The sequence below is a fragment of the Pristis pectinata genome, chromosome 1 (genome assembly GCF_009764475.1).
Source record: "Pristis pectinata isolate sPriPec2 chromosome 1, sPriPec2.1.pri, whole genome shotgun sequence".
NCBI classification, from domain to species: Eukaryota; Metazoa; Chordata; class Chondrichthyes; order Rhinopristiformes; family Pristidae; genus Pristis; species Pristis pectinata.
The window spans coordinates 93128745-93149414 of NC_067405.1; the positions used below are offsets into that span (position 1 = coordinate 93128745).

Sequence of the window (20670 nt, forward strand, 5' to 3'; positions counted from 1 at the left end):
GCATGCCACACTGCTGTCAATATTATTTTGAATAGTTTTACATCAGGAAGAAGTGTTGGGAAAAAAACTCATTGAAAATCCCATCTAGAAATTTCTCTATTCTGCCAATTTTCCAACTGCACAGCACCAATAACAATCAGACATGAACACAATTACTTAAGAGGTGACATGCTTTTGTCAACCGATTATAAATTAAACAGCTAAAAACAGATCAAACTTCAATAATTTCCAGGCTATCTTCTCTAAAATAGGGTGCTTCACCAAATGTATTGCTCAATCACAGCCAGTCAAATGGCAGAGCTTAAACCAGTACTTCCAGTTAAAATTTAATATCATAAAAATACAGAATTAAAAAACTTAATCACACCAGTGATGAAGATATAAAGATCTTTAATCTGAAATAAAATGTGATATATTCAACGGCAAGTCAGTTTTTCTTTTAACCAGAAAATTAATCAATATTTTTCTGATGCTAACAAACCCAGCGTACTTCTACCATTTTAAAAAAAATATAAATTAATATGCCTTTTAATTATTTAATTTATAAAAAGCTTACAATAACATGCTCCACTCTAAAGTAATGACATTTAAGTCTCCATGTTCAGATTGACAGGGAAGAAATAAATGATTTAACAGTTGGGCATGAAGTATTTACACTTATTCATTCATTTTACGCAACCTTTGAACATCTAGAGGAAGTAGCTAACTGTGAACAACTGTGACTGAGAAATTATAACTATATATTGGAAAGTACATTTATAGTTTCAAATATGTCTGTAAGTTTATCTGCTTTTCCTATCCAGGAAACTATTATAACCAAAGACAGAAATAACCATTACACTGCAAGATATTGTAACACATTGTTTTCCCCCATCGAAATACATCAAATTAAATCAATGGTTATGAATAACAGAGAAAAAGAAACAGAGCAAGTATTTGTCCAGGAAAAAACTAGTTAAACTTACGTGTCTCGGAGACGAAGAATCAGGCTGCACACTCTGTTAAAATGAAAAGAACAAAGTGTAATTCATTTCGTAATTTGTTGGCATTTTGTCATGTAATATTCCTCAACAATAAAATAACACATACCTTCAGAAGTGAATATTGACAGCTGGCAATAACCAGGCAAAACTGGAAGACCCAAATGTCTTTAAAGAATCCATCTATTAGTAAAACAGATCCAAGGAAGGCAACAAGAATTGCCAGAACAATGGCCAAAACATTCTCCATAATTTCACGATTCCTAAGGGCAGATCAGACATATTATTCCAGTACATTATTACAGTAATCGAAGTTAAGCATAGGAAGCAGAACTGATCTATTTCACTTGGGAACTTCATATAATCCAGCTTGCAACTTATGCAAGTTGTTAAGTAAATTTAAACATAACGAAAGATATACAGGCAAGTGCAGCAACACCTCAAGATAATTTGCGGGTTTTTAGTTATTTCAATGGAGCCAAGTTTCAACTTATTCTGAAAATTTTACTTATATTTTTGAGAATTCAATTCCAGGATTCAATCCAATTTCCTGTGAAAACTGCAAACCAGCAATACCTATCTTTATTTGCCAAATAGAAAAGGATGAACATGACATAATTCTTTATTTACTTTCTTACTCTGCTGTAAAATCTCAGCACATCATTGAACTAAAAAACTACAGACATGTACAACTGTTTTGTCACAAGAACAGATGCCGGACCAAGTAACAACTGAATGGGAATTTCATCAAATAGTTTGGAATTTTAACAAGTTTTGAAAGATTGCCTTGCTTATTTGTCCGGAGGTAGGCAAGTAAACTAGGGTGCATTTTCCTTCACATATTGTTCCCAAAGCCCCTGAAGAGCAGACCACCTGTTATCACTTGCAACTGGACAATACATTTGAGATGGAAAGGAGCAACTAGCTGAATAGCAAGATGTGTCATAGTGGTGCCACTGTGTTGATCTTTCAGTTAATAGTAACCTCTGCCTGAAATAAATGATCTATATTCATTGCATAGTAATAAAGTTACATCTATATTTTTCTGAGGAATTCATGCAGATCTCCAGTTGAGACCAGTCCTATGTGAACAGAACCTAGAAGAGACTGACTGCAGGGTTCAACTATAAATAGGGAGTATGTAATCTGAAAAATGCTTAAATGGGATCAGGACTACCCAAATTACAATGTAGAAGTGCCCAAAAATATCAACATATCCACCCACATCCAGGTGTTAATGGTCAAAAGTGCAGATGACTTTTTTTTCCCCTACCTTCCTGAATATGTGTTCAGAAAAGTATTGGCTAAAAATGTATTATATCATAAAAAGCACAAGAACATAATAAAGACTACAAGTGTCTGCTCCAAAGGTAACCCCATCATACAATCACACACTTTGTACTAACTGAACAAAATAAGATTTCAACTGACTTAAAAATAAAAACATATCCAAATATTAAGACTATGTATGCGCTGTGCACAATCTGTGTGGAAGTATTACATTCACTAAGGATGTATAGGTTGTAGCTGTAACAAACCATTACAGATAGTTGTTACAGCAAAAACAGAAAAAAAACCCTTGTCCCTCCGGATCCCTAATACACACAACATTAATTCCAGCTTTCAGCTACCGTGCAGTATTCGTAAGAGTTTCATTTTGCCTATTGTACAACAAACTCTAAGGTATAGAGAAAAATCATGATCATCTCAATCAGCAAGTTAATGAGCAAGCACCAATTCTAGATTCAAAGGGTGTTCTCGCAAATTGTAGTTTTGCATGCAACAATGCAACCAATTATCTAGTAATTGCTGCAAGCAGCAGTTAACCAATATTTAGCAGTGGTTGGTGTTAAATTTGATCCTATAAACAAAATCAGAGCTTTAAATTACTGCAGAGTGCAAGATTCCCAGTAACAATTGATTGCGGACTTGAAGTAACAGAATGAGAATGCTCAATTTGTTAGTCTGAAATCTCTTTCCACCTTTTATTTTAGTCGGATAAAGACCAATTCATTTGATAACATAAAGCTTTGCAACAAAAATCAAAATAACATTTCCTGTGACCTTCAGTTCTTCAATTTTTTTGATTTTTATCTCATAAAAAACCCTGTTTTAAACTTGCATTAAGATTTGGAATAGGATTTAAAATAATTTGAAATAAATTTGGAATAAAATTTGAAATAATTATTAGCAGCCACACCCAGAAAGTTCCAGGTAGAGCTATTCAGAAGTATTTAAGTGCTTCCTCTGTTTTTATTTTATAAATATTAATAATTTTTAATGGTTTAAGTTTGACTTCTTGAATGCTTCTGAATGTTAAGAGAATTCAACAGTCAACTTTAATAGATGGAGGGCAGGCTTGTTCCCAGCCAGCCATGTGATTCAGTTATGTCACTGGAGGATCTGCCACTATTCAGGGCCTCACTGTTCAATTTTAGGGCCACCTGGGCCAGCAAGGTCACCTTTCCAATCCTGTAAAGGGTAACCTGGGGAATTAGGGAACTCTCAAGTGAGAGTTATTGAGCCTCACTCAAGACAATTTGTGCCAATGCAAGGTGGAGCACAGACCACATTACTTTCAAATACAGTCAGTGTCTTTTCATTTTAGACATTGAAATTCAAGTCAGAGCTTCCATTCTCCATCAAATGTTGAAAGCACTTGTGTGCAGATACTAGGTGAGAACATTTCTGAAGAACTGTGATCACCTCCATGGATAAATGACCTGCTAACACTCGCTATCTAAACTTTCACAGAGGAAATAGTGAATAAATCAGAGTCATCAACATCTATGGAACTATATACCATTAGAAAAAATGGAGGCAAAAACAAAAATTAAGCTTTATTCCATATGAACTTTTTACTTTGTAAAGAGGCACACAAGTCTGGCATTGAGTGAACATGCACCTATGTCCCCTTGAATGGCTAAATCTCTTACCTATCAAATAAAGCCAATAGGGTCAGGCGGTCAAAGTTTACGCCAATCCATAACTTGGGAAGAAGCCAGAACCGATAGTAGTGCTTGATTTTCTGGGCCTCCTCTTGTGGTTGTGTGTGATCCTGTAGATCTGGGCTAAGGTCAGTGTCCTGCTGCTCCAGGAGATCAGGATCAATTGTCAACAGCCTGTTCAGTCGAATCTGTGGAAGAGACAACTGTAAGTGGGTTAGGTTAAAGCAGAAACATACTAATGTATAATGGAGACACAAGAGACTGCAGATGCTGGGATTTGGAGCAAAAAAAACAAGCTGTTGGAGGAACTTGGTGGGTCAGGCAGTATCTACCGAGGCAAAGGGATAATCGGCATTTCAGGTCAAGACCCTGCATCAGGACCCTGTGTAAGATCTTGACCCGAAACATCAACTATCATCAACATCCACAGATGCTGCCTGATCCGATGAGTTCCTCCAAGTAGCTTGGTTGTTGCTTGATGCTAATGTATGAAGTTGCACTGTGTTTTTGATTTGAAAAAAGCTTTCACATTTAATTATTGGCAATGTTCTTTTGAGCCAAACTGATGTGTTCCAGCAAATAAGCTTATCCACACATTTCATTCTGAACACATTTTCAAGCCGAAGTAGATGTTAAACTTGAATTTCTTTTTGAATTACATTTCTTTTGAAAATTTATATTTGTATACTTTTGCTTAATTATTTATTGAAATGAGAAAAGTTATTTTTGGTCTGACAACCTCTATGCTGTAAATCATTTCAAAGAGTACTTGGCAATGCAATATAGTTTTATATTAGATTCAGAGAATAGGATTACTTTTAATCAGGACATGCAACTTGCCTGTTAACAGAAATCAGGAACTATAATTAAGCAGAGTCAAAGGTACAAATTAACAGCTTTATGTTTCAGTAGGTGTTTATTGTTTAAATCATTTGGCCTTTTCATTCCTTTATAATGTGGGTAATAGAAAATCAGAATGCAATGTGTATTCGAGATTTTTGACATACATCCACCATTATTTCACCTAATGTAAACCTGTTTTTTTAAAACATGTACTAGGTTTACTTGGTATCCAAATGCCCAACTTAGCATTTTTAGTACACACTCTGGCTCGGGTAATCAGAAAATGCTACATAGAAACATATAAATGTGTCTCATGATTGATCTAACTCAAGATTTAAATACCTTATTTACTAATATGGTAACCAGATTGCAGTATTTATGTAGCATTTCCTTTTTCTGCAGCAAATCTAGAACATACATTGCAAACAACCCAACAATACTTTTTCACGCACAGCTTTATATCCAATACTTACTAGATCATGTGGATAAAATCTAACTGAGGTAGAGCTTGATAGATGGGAGTCTGTTTCCCTGCAAAGGGGAGAGAGTGGTAGGGAACATTATGGCATAAGTACATGAAGAGTATAAATCTTAATTGTTTTGTAACTGGTTAAGAGTATCATAAATTATATTTTGAAACGTTCAGCACCTCAGCTGACTTTCATTTTTTAATTTTTTTTGATCTTAGGCAACATTATAAATAACTTGAATCTCAAAAAATAAAAGAGGAAGATTTTAATCTTCACAAGATGTCATATTAACATTATACAACTGAAATGCTAGACAGCCTTTCAGCTATAAATAATACAACCTAACCTTCAATTGAGGAATAGCGCTATTAAAAACATCACTATTGCTCTGTCCCATTTTGTTTCTTTCAAACAAATGATGAGTCATAACTTCAAGCCACATTCCACACGTTTAAAAATACAATCAAGTTCAGGTGGCAAAGTGGTTTAGGCCTGGTTCCCACCACAGCAGTTTTTTTTACTTTTGAGTCATCTACCAGCAGAATTTCAGTTCTAACAAGCTCACTGTTACCTCTCTGCTGTTTCTCACCCGATGGGAAAACTAGCAACCCATCTGTTCTGCCCCATTATTCAGATTAGTCGAGTTAAAAATTACACCAACAACAATGGAGGAGTTGTGTGATCCTCCTTTCATTTAAGAGAAAATTATCAACAACAGTAATAAACAATTTAGAAAGGGTTGGAAAGCTTCCAGGTTAATCACAAGACTATAATGCATTATATGTTCTCAACAAGAGCAGTAATTGGGACCATTGCAATTGCTGTGAAACATCCTGGAACAGCAACAGAAAGAGAAAGTCAGCTGGAGATTCTGTTCCTGATCACTACCTAACAAGTCTTCTGGAAACGTGTGCCAAAATTGAAGAAAGATAAAGCTGAGCTTGACTGTGAATCTATCAACTTCATATTGTTTCATAACAATTCATTTTCTACAGTCATGAAGGGAGACCTCTTATGAAGTCTACTAACAGTTCACAACAGAGCAATAAACTGTACCCCAAACATGAGAAAATTCCAAAAATAGATGGAAAGAGCAGAGATGGAAAAATACAACAAACAATCTGATGGAGGATCTCAGCAGGTCAGGCAGCATCTGTGAGGGGGGAGGAATTGTGAGGGTTTCAGGTCCAAAATTGTCAGGGTTTCAGAACTGATGTAGGGTTTGGACCCAAAACAGACAAGTACTTTCCCTCCACAGATGCTGCCTGACCTGCTGACTTCCTCCAACAGATTGTCTGTTGCTCCAGATTCCAGCATCCGCAGTCCCTTGTGTCTCCTAAAGACAAATATGGAACAGCCATGATTCAGCAGAGCAGCAGCACATATTTGAGGGGTCTATTATTGTTCTTATCTCTAAAATTTTCAAGATTGAGACTGAAAGATTTTTTTAAAATCAGAGAATAATGTCAAGAAAAGGAAAGCAAATGTAGTTACAGTGTAACGCACATTAATCATTACCAAATAGAAGGACAAAATAAATATGGTGGGAAAGGAATATCCAGGTCTCCTTCATATAAATTTTCTCGTGATTTTAGCTCTTTCATTCATGTGTTATTAGGATGACATGCATCTGTCAAATTCAAATATAGTTTTGAAGATGACCATTCACATGAGGAGATGCAAATGAATGGAATTTGGTTGAAGCTTATTAGTCAAAATCAAATGTATAGCATGAATAATTAATTAATTCAGGGTCATTAGTTGATGGAGAGATCGGAGGTAAAGGAAAAATCCCTAGAGATCATAAGAAAATTATGAAAATATGTAATACGGTCAATATAGGTGCCAACTAGAAAGAGATGAAGAGAAAAGTGGAGACAGTTTAAGGGTCACATTGGAAGAGACAGAAATCAGGTTAGGAAAGTGTTTAGATTGCAAGGCATAGCTAGCTGGTGCAGAGATAAACAAATGATGGTTGGAACGCAGGCTAAGTGCAGGAGAGCTTATCATGAGATAGGCGGAGTCAGAACAGAAAATCAAGATCATAAATTAAAGCACAGGTGAAATGGCCGTCAGGTAGATAGAGGCAACTCTAGCAGAGATAAACAAATATCAAACACTACAAAGTGGGTTATTGATGAATTATCATGAAATTGTACAATCCACATGTAACTATTGTAACGTGAATACTATAAATTGCTGCAAGTTTTTTGGGTCAATGGAGTATTGAGCTCTCACTTGAAGTGCCCCTCAGTGTACACTGTATGAAGGCCTGAATATACTGACTTGTTCAAGAAATTTACTACTTTGTGTGCTGTCCAGCTCTGAGCCATTATTGAGGCAAAGTAGGGACAAAGGGAATGTTCTCTGATTGACATAATGTGGAAAGTGGTGTTTTTTATGGTGTTAACCATAAAAAAGGAATAGAGCATTGCATATCCAATTTTCAGCTGACTCTCAAGTTAGAAATAACTTATTAGAAATAACAACTTGTTAGAAATAACAAGGGAAAGGGAAGAGGTTATCCAAGAAAACTGACAGACTAAGACAGAGTTGAGTTCAATGTAAGGATCTTACTTTGGAATAAGGAGGACTTTAAGCTCCCCTACTCTTTGCCCTATGACAGATCATTCTTTTTATCCTCTCCACTTTCTCTCCAATTTGGTACTAGTTTTATTTCTAATTTCTTGTTCTGATGAAAAGCCATCAACCCGAAACACAAATTCTTTTTCTCCCTCCACAGATACTGCCTGATCTACTGAATAATTCTGACATTTTCTGGTTTGTTTCAGACTCATATCATCTGCAAAGGAGCAAATGGACATAGGTCTCCAAGTATACAAATTACTAGACAGAGATTAGAAAATAAAAATTAGCCTTTACTTCAAGAGAATTGTAATTAATTTTAAGCCTCATGCGGAAACACAATGCAGATCCATTGAAATGTTGCCAAGGCTTAAAATGATATGAGGACATTGTAGAATCTTGGTTTGTATACCCCAAAGTTTAGAAAAGTAAGGGATGGGGGGGGGGGGGTGGTGGTGAGAGGTTGGGGGAGAGAGGGAATGTCCTCTGGTGAACAATAGGGCATAACCTTACAGTTAGAGTTGGACCATTTTTTTCTTTCTTTTTACAATATTTTTATTAATTCCATGAGAAAAAGGAACACATGCATCAAAAAGAGAGTAAAAGTATTACAGAATACGTTGTGTTAAATCATACTTAAGATCACAATACTCTGAATTAATAGTCACATGTAATAGTTAGTTAATAAATGAAAAATCGGAATATTTTATTATTAAAAATATCTACTCCCACTAACCAAAAACCGAAGCTGTTGGATAAAAAAAAACAAGGAAAAACCCTTGAAATGTAACAATGTCAGCCAATCCAATGTCTGTGTTTCAGTCACCAAATCAAAGATTTTGAAAATAATTCAAAAAAAGGTCCCCACAGGGTTTGAAAGTCTACATTAGATTCAAAAACTGAACAACGGATCTTCTCTAGATTCAGGTATGACATAACATCCTGTAACCATTGAGCATGAGTAGGCAGAGTAACTTCCTGCCATTTAAGCAATACAGCTCTCCTGGCTATAAGAGAAATAAAAGGCAGAATGTGTAAATCAGAAGCCTTCAAAATTATTTCTTTTTCACTAACGATCCCAAATAATGCAGTCAAAGGATTAAGTTTGAAATTTATTTTAAAAAGTACCAAAAAAGTTTGAAAGACCTCTGTCCAATATTTTTTTAAGACTGACACTTCCAGAACACGTGAATTAAAGAAGCCACTCCATTATTGCATTTGTCACAGTAAGGAGATATATCAGAATAAAAACGGGATAGTTTATCTTTAGACAAGTGAACTCTATGGACCACTTTAAATTGAAGGAGAGAATGACGAGCGCATAAAGACAAAGTATTAACCAATTTAAAAATTTCATTCCAAGTTCCTCAGAAATTGACATCGGCAAATCTTGTTCCAAGCGTTTTTAATTTTATCTAGTTGGCACCTTACTCATTCCTAATAACCTGTCCTAAATATTAGATATTGAGCCATTGTGAAAGGTTTCAAATTAAAAATTACATCCAATAAATTTTTATCAGGACTCATAGGTAAAGAATGTAATTGAGATCGAAGGAAATCTCTAATTTGTAAATATCGAAAAAAATGAGTTTTTGGTAAATTATACTTGGTAGACAATTGCTCAAACGAAAAAAGGTTTTCTTCAACAAACAGATCCTGAAAGCAAGTGATACCTAATTTGTCCCACTCTTTAAAAACATCAGTCATAGAAGGTTTAAAAAAATAGAGAACATGGGACTTAACAAAGAAAGGACCATTTTTAAGTGAATCAGGAAACTTGGCCTCTCCACCCCAACACATACACATAATGTATAGGAAGTCTAGAACAGGAATCTAAAAGACCAAGTTCGCTGGGGCAATTGACATTTTAAAATTGAGATTGATAAATTTTTGTTAGGTAAGGGCCGGAAGGGAAATGAAGCAAAGACAGGCGCATGTGAAGTGTGGATAAGTCATGATCCAACTTCACATACACCCGTCTTTGCTTCATTTCCAAAGAGTCAAAGGGTTAAATAATCTCCCACTATCTCCATGTTTTTATAACAACGAAGGAAGCCATTTGACATGCCAGGTGTCTGCTGGCTCCCAAGGGAGCAACCCCATTATTTTTGTTTCCCTTCTCTTATTTCCATGCACCCTTGCAACTTATCCTCTCTCACACATTCCCATCAGTTCCCCTTTGATTCTTTTTGCATTTAATCCCTACCAATGGATCACTTACAGTTGCAAGCTAAACTCTGGGATATGGGAGGAAACTCATTCATGGGCTGAATGTACAAACTCCATGCAAACAGCACTCGCGATCACTATCAAACCAGAGTCCCTTGAATTGTGAGGCAGCAGCACTAATTGTTGTGGAAATGTCAAGACTGAAGATTTCCAATTCAATGAAAAAAAAATCCACAGGAATTTTGTTAATATGGCCAGAAAGTTGCAGGCTAGGCCCCTTTGGAATTTCTCAATATTTAGTTTTGACATAACCCTGGAACAATTGAAACAGAGAATTATATTTACTGAAAAGCAAGTCACTGCAGATGTGGGAAATCTGAAATAAAAATGATGTGCTAATGTTACTAAATAGGTGAGTCAGCATCTGCAGAGAGAAACAGAACTATAGTTTCAGGTCCATGAGCTTTCATTAGAATTAGAAAAGTGAGAAAGCAAAGGTACTCAAACTTGTAAAGGACAAAGGGAATGCTTACGATAGAGTGGAGACCAAAGTGGTCCAGGTGACACAATCAATCTTGGTGCCAACTTAGAGAAGAAAGTAAATGCTAGTTAATCTCAAGGTGCAATTTCTTGATTCTGCAATGGTGACTTTGCACCTCAAGCAGCCATTCACTTAAATTTTCTATCCTAATCGGACATCTCTAACTTCAGCTGCTAACATTGTTCCATCAAAGCCTAATGCAAGATTGAGGAGCAGTACCTCCTCTTTCAGCTAGAGGAAATGCAACCCTCAGGATTCGATATTGAATTCAACAGTTCAGATAACTCGCCTTTCCTGTTCTTATCAGGACTGGCCAGATTTAATGCAAGATCATCTTGTGGAATCATTGTGTTCATAAACAAAACAGAATAGCACTGTGCGTAAATTCTATCTGGTTAATTTAGTAGAGTGGAACTCTCAGAATCAAATTCTTCAGACGTCATCGCGGATTTTGTTTTGACAGAACATCAAAGCAGGAGAATCCATGATCCAAGTAAAGCGTGCAGGAGCAGATATGAAAGATCCAATTAGATCACAGTATTTTCTAGTTAAAATTCACTACCTCTTTTCTCCACCAGAGTTACATACCATAAGTTGTTTGACGTCCTTCTTGCAGCAGTTTCGAAGTTTACAAGCGACATGTCACAGCCCCCTGTTTCATACAATTTGCCTAGAATAAGAACATAACAACATAAGAAATAGAAACAGGAGTAGGCCAGGTGGCCACTTCATCCTGCTTTACTATTTAATGTTATAGGTAATCCTGAACCTCAAACCTACTTTCTTCTCGGCTCTTCATATATTCTGATTCCCTTAGTGTCCAAAACTCTATTGACCTCAGAGTCTGGAGGTTAAAAATTCCAAAGATTTATAACCACCTCAGCTCACCAATTTCTCATTTCAGTCTTAAATGGTTGACCCCTCATCCCAAGATCATGCCTCAGAGTTCTACATTTTCCAGAGCGAAAGAAACAAATCTCTTTGCATTCTGCCAACTCCTCCCAGAATCTTAAATTTTCAATTAGATTCTTTTAAACTCCAGTGAGAATAGGCTAATCATACAATCTCTCCACCAAGGATAACTTCCTCACATCAGAAATCTATTAAAGCCAAATGGCACTTCCTCAAGGAAAGCATGTTCTTTCATTGATATGAAGACTGAAGGCACACAGTATTTCTAACATGGTCTCACCAACGTACTATATAATTGCAGTAGGACCTCGTTACTTCTGTATTGCAACCACCTGGCAACATAATCCAAAATAAAATTTGCCTTCCTGACCATTTGTTGTACCTTGACACTAACTTGTTGAATTTCATGAACCAGCGCATCCAAATGTCTTTAACCCACATTTACTATCTTAAGATGAGCTCTTTTTCTATTCCTCCAATGAAACTGAATAACCTCTCTTTTCTCCACATTATACTCCAGCTGTTGCCTTTATGTCCATTCACTTAAACTGTCCACAACTCTTTGCAGACTGTCCTCATGGCCCACTTGCCCACCTACCTTTGCTTCATCAGCAAACTGATAGATTACACACTTTACTTTTGTCATTAATAATTGTAAGTAACTAAGAGCATGTGGGACCTATCAGAACAATAAAAATAAGTGAAAATCAGAGTAAATAGAACAAAATAATCAAACTCGATAAAAACAAAGTTATTTGAAGAATTAAAATAAGTACAACTATTCACAGATGAAAAGCAGGAGAAAGTAAGCTGTGTTGTTATCCTCTGTTTATTGTGAGGTGGGAACAGATGCCATCCATATGGCATATAATCAACAATAAAACATCATTGCTTAAAACAAATTTCAAAGTTATCAAAACCCTTCAGTTCTAAACAGCAATAGGCCAACTTCCAAATCCTCTGCCCCCACAACACGCACACACACAATTTATCGAAAATGTCTTCTTTCTTTCACATGAATGCAAGTATTTTATAAATGTGTGTCAGTCTTCGGCAAAAAGAAGTCATTTCCACTATCTCCTTATTAAAAATATCAGCTCTTTGGCTCTATCAGTAAAAGAAAGCTCAAATGAAGTTTTGCAACCAATGTTTAAAACAGAACTGCCAAAGTACCTAAGTTGTTCAGTGCGATTTCCTTAGATCTCGTGGGACAAATACACTTATCCTCAACTAAAGGAGCAGTTGAAGATTTATTGAACAGTTTATTTGAAAAACACATTGAGAGCTATATACAGTAATTGGGTGATTCAACATTTCTAATTTTCAGAATTTGTTCTTTCCCTAGTTAGTGAGGTGAGAGAGGATACAAACCACAAACCCTAGACTTCTAGCCTCCTGAAATCTCTCAAATGAATAACCAAAAAAAAAGCTAAGTAAAAAAAGACACTAAATATGTTGTGTTCTTTATTTTTCCCCACCTTCAAGTAAAACAATTACTTCCCATTTTCCTGGAAGACTTTTTAACTTCAGTGGTAAGTAATCTGTGTTTTCTCCTTGAAATTATTGGGTTGATTTGAAAATCAAAGTGCCTATTGGCTGAAAATCTCAAAACAAGCGAAAACTGTCTATTGGTAAATTGTACATGGCTTGGACATTTCTTTGGCAAGTTTGCCTCTTATACAATTGTTAAAGTATTTAACACAGGCATAGGTCACATGGCATTGTTTTGGCAATTTACAAGCAATCTCTAAGGGTTCCATTGTATATTTTTATACAAGTTACGTTTGCACACACCATCTGCAAACCAATGTTAAAGGATATGCATTTCCTTCTCAATTTACTTTGATTGTGCTGCCTTGAGACATGCTAGCATATTAAATGTGCTATATGAATACAAGTCATCATTGTAGTTTAACAGTCACAGATCATAATAGTGTTCTTTCTCATTCAGCTAATTTCCCACAAAACTAAAAACCTTAAACCCATGAGAGCTGGGGTCCAATTGTGCTCCAGTCAGATCTGATACTGGATGGTTTAACTTGTTGCCCGCTACAATTTGTGTAAGGCTGTGAACAATGGATTAGATGGTAGAAATGATAGCTGTGCTGAATGAGTAGACAGGGTGAGAGGGCAAAGTAACATGATGGATTCTCCTTTGAACTTCTCTTTTTTGTTCTTCATAAATCAACATAGTCTCCAGACTGCTTCCACCTGCACTGTATTGAAAACAAATCACATCTCTTATTCAACCCACATCTCATTCAAAACAAATCACATCTCTTATTCAAGTCATAGTTATGACTGGACATCAGCACTGCAGAATGCATTGCCTTTTCAGTTTTCTTCCTGACAACAAAATTCAGCCTTTTAAACTACAGGGACTATGCCCCAATTTCCCTTGCTACCTTCTTTCACTGTTTCCACTGATTTCAATGGGTTTATCCAGACATTCTAACTTAAAAGAAACTGCTTATGTGACAATGTACATGCACTCTTGTCATGGCAAATTGTCAGCAAATCATCCATCTCAATTTTCCCACTCTACTCACTCACTCACTCATCTAAGTCCCTCTTAGCTTGTAGCACATCATTCACTTAAGACCAACATCAACAATGTTATTAAGCCTGCAGGCAGGAGTGGTTCTTCTGTTTGGTGAACTGATTTACCTTGCAGAGGTTAAATGCAGTTATCTGACACCTTTTCATACCACCCTATACACCATGAACCCACCACTATTTGGCCCATCGTATCTGTCCAAAAGGAACCATCTAACCTTATTCCACCTTCCAGCACGAGATCCATAGACCTCCAGGTCACAACTGTTCAAATTCACATCCAAGTTCTTTTTAAATGTGATGTTGGTGTCTGCCTTCCAATTGCCACTCCACACATGAAAACAATCCTCATCTCTTTTCTAATTCTTCTATCAATGATAATTATCTGGAATGAAGGCCTTGAGTTTTGAGGAGAGATTAGAAAGTGGGACTATCTTCCCCGGAGCAAAGGAGACTGAGGAGTGACCTGATGGAGGTTTATAAAATTATGAAGGACATAGATAGGGTAGATAGTCTTTTTCCCCAAGGTAAGGGAGTCTAAAACTGTAGGGCATAGGATTAAGGTGAGAGGAGAAAAATTTGAAGGGACTCTGAGGAGCAAGTTTTTCCACAAAAATGGTGGTGGGTATATGGAATGAACTGATAGAGGTGGTGGCAGAGATACGTACATCTACAATGTTTAAAAAACATTTGGACAAGTATATGTACAGGAAATGTTCAGAGGGATATGGGCCAAACGGAATTAGCTTAGAAAGGTATCTTGTTCGGCATGGATGATTTAGGCAGAAGGTCCTGTTTCCATGCTGTATAACTCTATGAATTCATAAATTAATGCTCCCTGGCTTCCAACCCTATTGCTTTGGGAAATAGCTTCTGGCTGATTACTTGATCTGAGCTCTTCATAATCCTGTAAAACATACATCCAATGAGCAATTCTTGACTTTGAAAACAAGGATTTCAAATACAGGAATGCACTATGCCAAGTGAACACTCATTGCTTTCTTCACAAGAAAGAGTGTGGAATCTATCGATGTTTGAGAATTGTGTTTTAGGACAAAAAGACTGCCAGTTTGTGAAATCTACAACAGACACATTGACTGTCACAGCCATATTCCAAGTCCATGAGCCAAAAAGGCCCCTTACACCATTGAAAAGCAGGAATGTTTGTTTTAAACCCACACCAATCATTTCAGCCTATACTTGCCACAGAGAATCCACTTCTTCCTGTCCCTTTCCATCCCAGTCCCTCACAACACTTCCAACACCCTCTGCCACTTTTAATGTTTCCCAATTTACTATCCCCAACTATCTCATTTGTATCAAAGACATCCACTTCCTCTTTACCTCCATCCGCTCTGGAATGCCTCGAGGAGTCAAAGCAGCAGCAAAGGTCCACCAATTCCCCCTCACTGCCTGCCTGAATTTCTCACATTGAACAATTTCTGCTTTGATGCCACTCACTTCCTCAAATAAAAAGTGTTGCTGTAGAAATGTGTACGCATCCAAATTATGCTCACCTCTTTGTGAGATATGTAGAACATTCGCTGTTTCAGTACTACTAAAATCCCCTCCCTCAAATGCCTTTCCATACATTGATTGCTGTCAGTGGAACACACTGCTCTTGTTCTGAACTACAGAATTTCTTCATCATTGCTGCTAATTTCTTTCTGGTTCATTTCCAACACTTTCCTTTCTCTTTATTTGTCTATAACCATTTGGGGATGGACTATTAACAAGCATCCACTACAAGGCCAATTATTTATGCAACTACCTTGATTACATTTCCTCCTACCATTCTTCCTGCAAGAACTTCATTCCATTCATTCTCCCAGTTTCTCCGCACCTATTGCATTTGTTCTGACAATGTCACCTTCCAAACCAGTGCTATCTATACATCTTCCTTTATTGGCAATGATGGATCTCTCTCTAACGTGATTGTCAATATGAACTTTGCACTTCACATTCCCAGAGTGAGAAAAGGATGATACTTTATTAAAACAGAATTAGGTAGATCAGGTAAAAAAAAAAATGACCATTTCAGGTTAATGACCTATCACTGGAATAATGCTGATGAAAGATCATTTACCTGAAACTCTGTTCTCTCCATTCTGGTTCTCACCTGGTGAGTATTTCCAGCTTTATCTGTTTTATTTTAGATTTCCAGTATCTGCAGAATTTTGCTTTCAGATTCACCTTATCCTCACTTTCATACATTGGATTACTTACTGGAATCAACCATTTTCAGTAATCCAATGTGGTTACACCAAATGCATTTTCCTCTCTTCTTTTTTCAGCAACGTAAAGGGACTGTCTCCTTCAAAATGCTTCAGTTCACTCTTCTATCTCTACCAATTTCCACTCGCCTTTCTATGGTGCTTTCCTTTGCAACCCAAAAGATTCAATACCTGCCCTTTCACCTTCTCCTTTCCCCAAACACTTTTCACATGAAGCAGTTTGTTTTACAGATTTTGATTTGGAATATTACATTCGCTGATATGGCCTCCTCTACATCGGGGAAGACCAAGTACAGACTGGACAACCGCTTTGTGGAACACCTCCATTCAATCCATAAATGTGACATCAAATTTATAGTGACATGCACTTCAATCCTCTGTCTCATTCCCACACTAATCTTAGACTTCTACACTGTTCTACCAAAGCTCAACAAAAGCCTGAGAAACAAAACCTCCCCTTCCAACTGGACACGTTATAGCTTTCCAGACTCAACAATACAATTTAAAACTTTCATCTCTAACTTTTTCCAGTTCTGACAAAAGATTCTCAACCTGAAACATTAATCGTTCTCTCCTTTGGACAAATGCTGCCTGATCTGCTGAGTATTTCCAGCATTTTCTATCATCTCCAACTAAACTGAAGTTCTGCTGAAAGACTGTCAAGAGATGCTATCAGAGCTATTTTTAATGTAGTTTCTTAATAGTAACATCTTAATCTATTGAAGCTAATAAAATTTCCAATACATCTGTGTTGGACAGGAATATGCTTGAATCTGTTCTTGTCCAATGTGTCAGAAAATATACGCCATAAAGTCAACTGAAAACAAACCCCACTCATCTTTAATCTAGGTTAAGACACTGTAATTAATTCAGCTAATAGTAGGCCAAATATTCTCACAACAAGGAAACTTTAATATCATTAGTGGACACTGTGATAGTAAACAGGAATTTGTAAAGCAAGCCAGGCATGGTTAATTTAAACAAATTTGTGAAAATAAATGTAGATATTTGAGTGGAACAAAGTGAACAATACATGTCTGGAACTTTTAAAGATCATCTGATGAAGTCACGCAAGACACCTGCAACAAAACATTAAGGTCGCTGCTAATGTAGATGGAAGAATGACCCAAATGTAGAAAGCAATACCTATGATTAAATGCAGCTGGGTCATATATGCACACATTTAAGTTTGAAAGGGAATATCAAAATAACAACAAGTATATGGAAAAATGCAAAAGACTACACGAAGCCATAGATAGTTTAGAGGAATGAGGAGATAAGTGGCAACTGTAGTCAATGAAACAACCTACAGAATTACATTCAATGGCAAAATCCTCAATACAGAAGGATAAGCAAGAAATGCAGTAATACAGATCTTTGGAGCCAGAACATCCAATGAAAGAGCTGTTACAAGAGATGTTGGATTTCATTTTATTGAAATGTGTGGAATGGAAAAGCACATTAATGATTAAATCTAGAGGGCATTAAATTTGGTTAATCATAAAAAATACATCATAACTTTTCCTATTTATTTGCCCAGGACCTACATCTACCCTGTCAAAAGTCACACAGAACCCAGCATTTCAGTCTTGATGCTTCTGTGCAGTAACAATCTAGGATTTAGATAGAAAAGATCCAAGCACGGCACCTTATGCAATGGAGCTTGCCAGCGAACTAAGTAAAATAAGTTAAAGCAATGAAAGTCCAGGATTTAAATCACTTAAGTTATAAAACATGAGTTTAGGTTACCTATGACCTACAAGGAAGCTATTACCATTGACAAGGAAATTGACTCGTCCTGTAACACAGTGGTTAATTCAAATTCTAGTATCGTGCATTTTTTAAAATTTCTTATACTAATTTTAAGAATTGGGAATTCAATAACTGATAACAGACCAGCATTCATATCAGCCTTCTTAAATAAAGTAGTTAGTTTGGACATGCTATTTCCAGAATCTCAGAATTTTCTCTTCACATACAGGTTAACTGCATTACAGATGCTTTACAAGGCAGGGGTTTAAATAATTCCTAGATATAGAAAAGTTTGATTTAAAAGTCAATCGACAACTTATTCCTCCCTGTACTTATTACAAGCGTATTCAACAAAATCAACTGAACCACAAACTGTACAACTGAGCTGCTATCTGAACCAGAACAATCACCAATTTTGGTCAGAGTATTATTTTCTTAACTATAATATTAATTGATCAGAACTGCTATGATTCAATTTAACTGCATTTCCATAAATTAGTGGCATAGCTAGTTGAGCTGTGCTGAATCACAGCTGCAGAGACCCAGGTTTAATCCTGACCTCTGGTGCTGTTTGTGCAGAATTTGCATATTCACCCTGTGACCATGTGAGCTTCCTCCAGGTGATCCAGTTTCCTCCCACATCCCAAAAACATGCAGGTTGGTTGGTTAATTGATAGTCTAAATTCCCCTCAGTGTAATATGATTGCTGGAATTAATGGGAATGTGGGGAGAATAGGTTACAAGAAACATTAGTAGGGGAATGGGATTGCTCCATGAGCTGACATAAACTCAATGTACTGAATGCCCTCATTCTATGTTATAAAGAATTATGGAGGTTAAGAAGCCACTTTCCTAATTTTGTTCTGAAGCAACATTTAACTGCACTGACATATAATCTTAGGAATTAAGTTTTACTTTCAAACTCTTAGGCAACCTGGCACATTTCAAAAATAGTTCTATTCACATAGGAAGCACTATGGCAATGAGTATCTCTATTAATGACACAACAACAACACAATTTTTGTCAAAGCCCAACCTGCTAAAACACATTTAAAGATATCAGAACTTTGTAAAGAGGGTAATATCACAGAGGTCAACCACATTCTTAAAATGCATTGAAGCACTAAAACAACTTTAAGCTCTTCAGATGCAATAGGGTAACCATTTCTTTCTATGCTTTGTTCATATATGGCAACATGGAGCCCAACTACTTTTTCAAAGAAATCTGTGATGGAAAAGACTCGTCTAATTTCTACCTTCCACGCTGTTTTTTTTGTAAATGGCCCTTCCTGTAATAATAATTTTTATTCTAAATGAACTAAAAAGCAATGCTCAAAACAAAAGAGCATGAGCACAAAGCACTAAAAAATACTATTTAAAAATCCATGTGATTTTCATTTAAGCACTTTACATCCATCTCCTGCATGAGTGTACAGCATTTATACCTTTCAAAATATTTTGCTAGATTTTCCTTTGAATAAAAATGTTAGAAGAATAAGCAAAAGATATTAAAGACATTAATAGGCTGAAAACAAATTTTCAGAATCCATGGCTTCAGCCTAAAGAGTGCATCTTTTTGGTTCAAGAAAACACAAAGTAATGATTCAAGCAATGTTAAAGTAAATGCATTTTCCTAACATAATTGCAAGATCATTAAACTTATTTTTAAGTAATAAAATCAGCACAAATCTCAAACAATGTACCCTAAACACAGTTCATTTAAAGCAGAGCATTACAAAATAGTTGAACAAATATAGGAAATATGATTGACAAGAATAATGCACATACTAAAGAACATATGAATTATATTACTTATGATTGAAAGTAGAAACGGGAGGGATGATGCAGACACATTCATGTTGCACCAAACACACTATTTCACAGGCCCACATAAGTGCTTGCTATTTCTAGCCTTTGTCCCCAAATAACACTCCTTTTTGGGAAGTATGCTTCAAAGTTATTGCTGTTCGGTCCATCAAGACTTAAACAACCTTGCTGCAAACATTTTTCAGCTGGTTCCAAAAACTGCAATCCAGTTAAGTTATCCTGTAGCTTATGAAAATAAATACATTTATATTTTAATATCATCTTGAAGATATTCAGACAATAATAAATGGTCTGACACTTGGATTTCAGAGTTTTACTTGCATTTTACACAATGTAATACAAGTAAAAAAAAACAAGTTATTTGTTGAATACCTTCAGTAGATATACAGTATATTACTTGTTCCTTATTCAAATTCATCTTTTTATGTTAACTGCCATTCTATTTTGAAAGATTCTCTACCAATAACCAGTCTTAAGGCAAAGAAGCTGAACAGCAGGCAATAACTTTGAAGCATTCTTACCAAAAGGGAGTCTGATTTGAGGACAAAGGCCAAAAATAGCAGACATTTATGTGGGCCTGTGAAACAGTATGTTTGGCGCAACATGAATGTGTCTGTGTCTGCATCATCCCTCCTGCTCTAAAGTCTCACTGTGGTTTCATAAGCAGCCAGCAGTTTCCTTTAGGGAAAGAAGTAGTTATAAATCATAGATAGTATGGGGTCACTCATACACAACTTCTATTACATGTCTTAGAGCAGCTAATTTAATCACATGCTAAAATTGGTAACAAACACTTTCTGCAGAAAGCAAAATATGACACTTGGATAGATGAACTGGACCAATGGCCTACAC

At 36.2% G+C, this 20670-nt stretch overlaps 1 protein-coding gene across 9 annotated transcripts in view; it reads right to left on the minus strand.

Annotated features, from left to right (window-relative positions):
• Positions 1–20670, minus strand: part of pcnx1 (pecanex 1) — a 201923-nt gene that overhangs the window by 79921 nt on the left and 101332 nt on the right. For 8 of the 9 annotated variants that reach the window (XM_052031356.1, XM_052031293.1, XM_052031347.1 and 5 more), the window contains 5 exons: positions 11126–11207; positions 5245–5302; positions 3917–4131; positions 1090–1243; positions 966–998 (listed from right to left, as the gene is read on the minus strand). In XM_052031356.1, the coding sequence (XP_051887316.1) occupies positions 966–998; positions 1090–1243; positions 3917–4131; positions 5245–5302; positions 11126–11207 (542 nt within the window). The remainder of the gene's footprint in view (positions 1–965; positions 999–1089; positions 1244–3916; positions 4132–5244; positions 5303–11125; positions 11208–20670) is intronic. The other variant, XM_052031302.1, reaches the window with a different exon arrangement.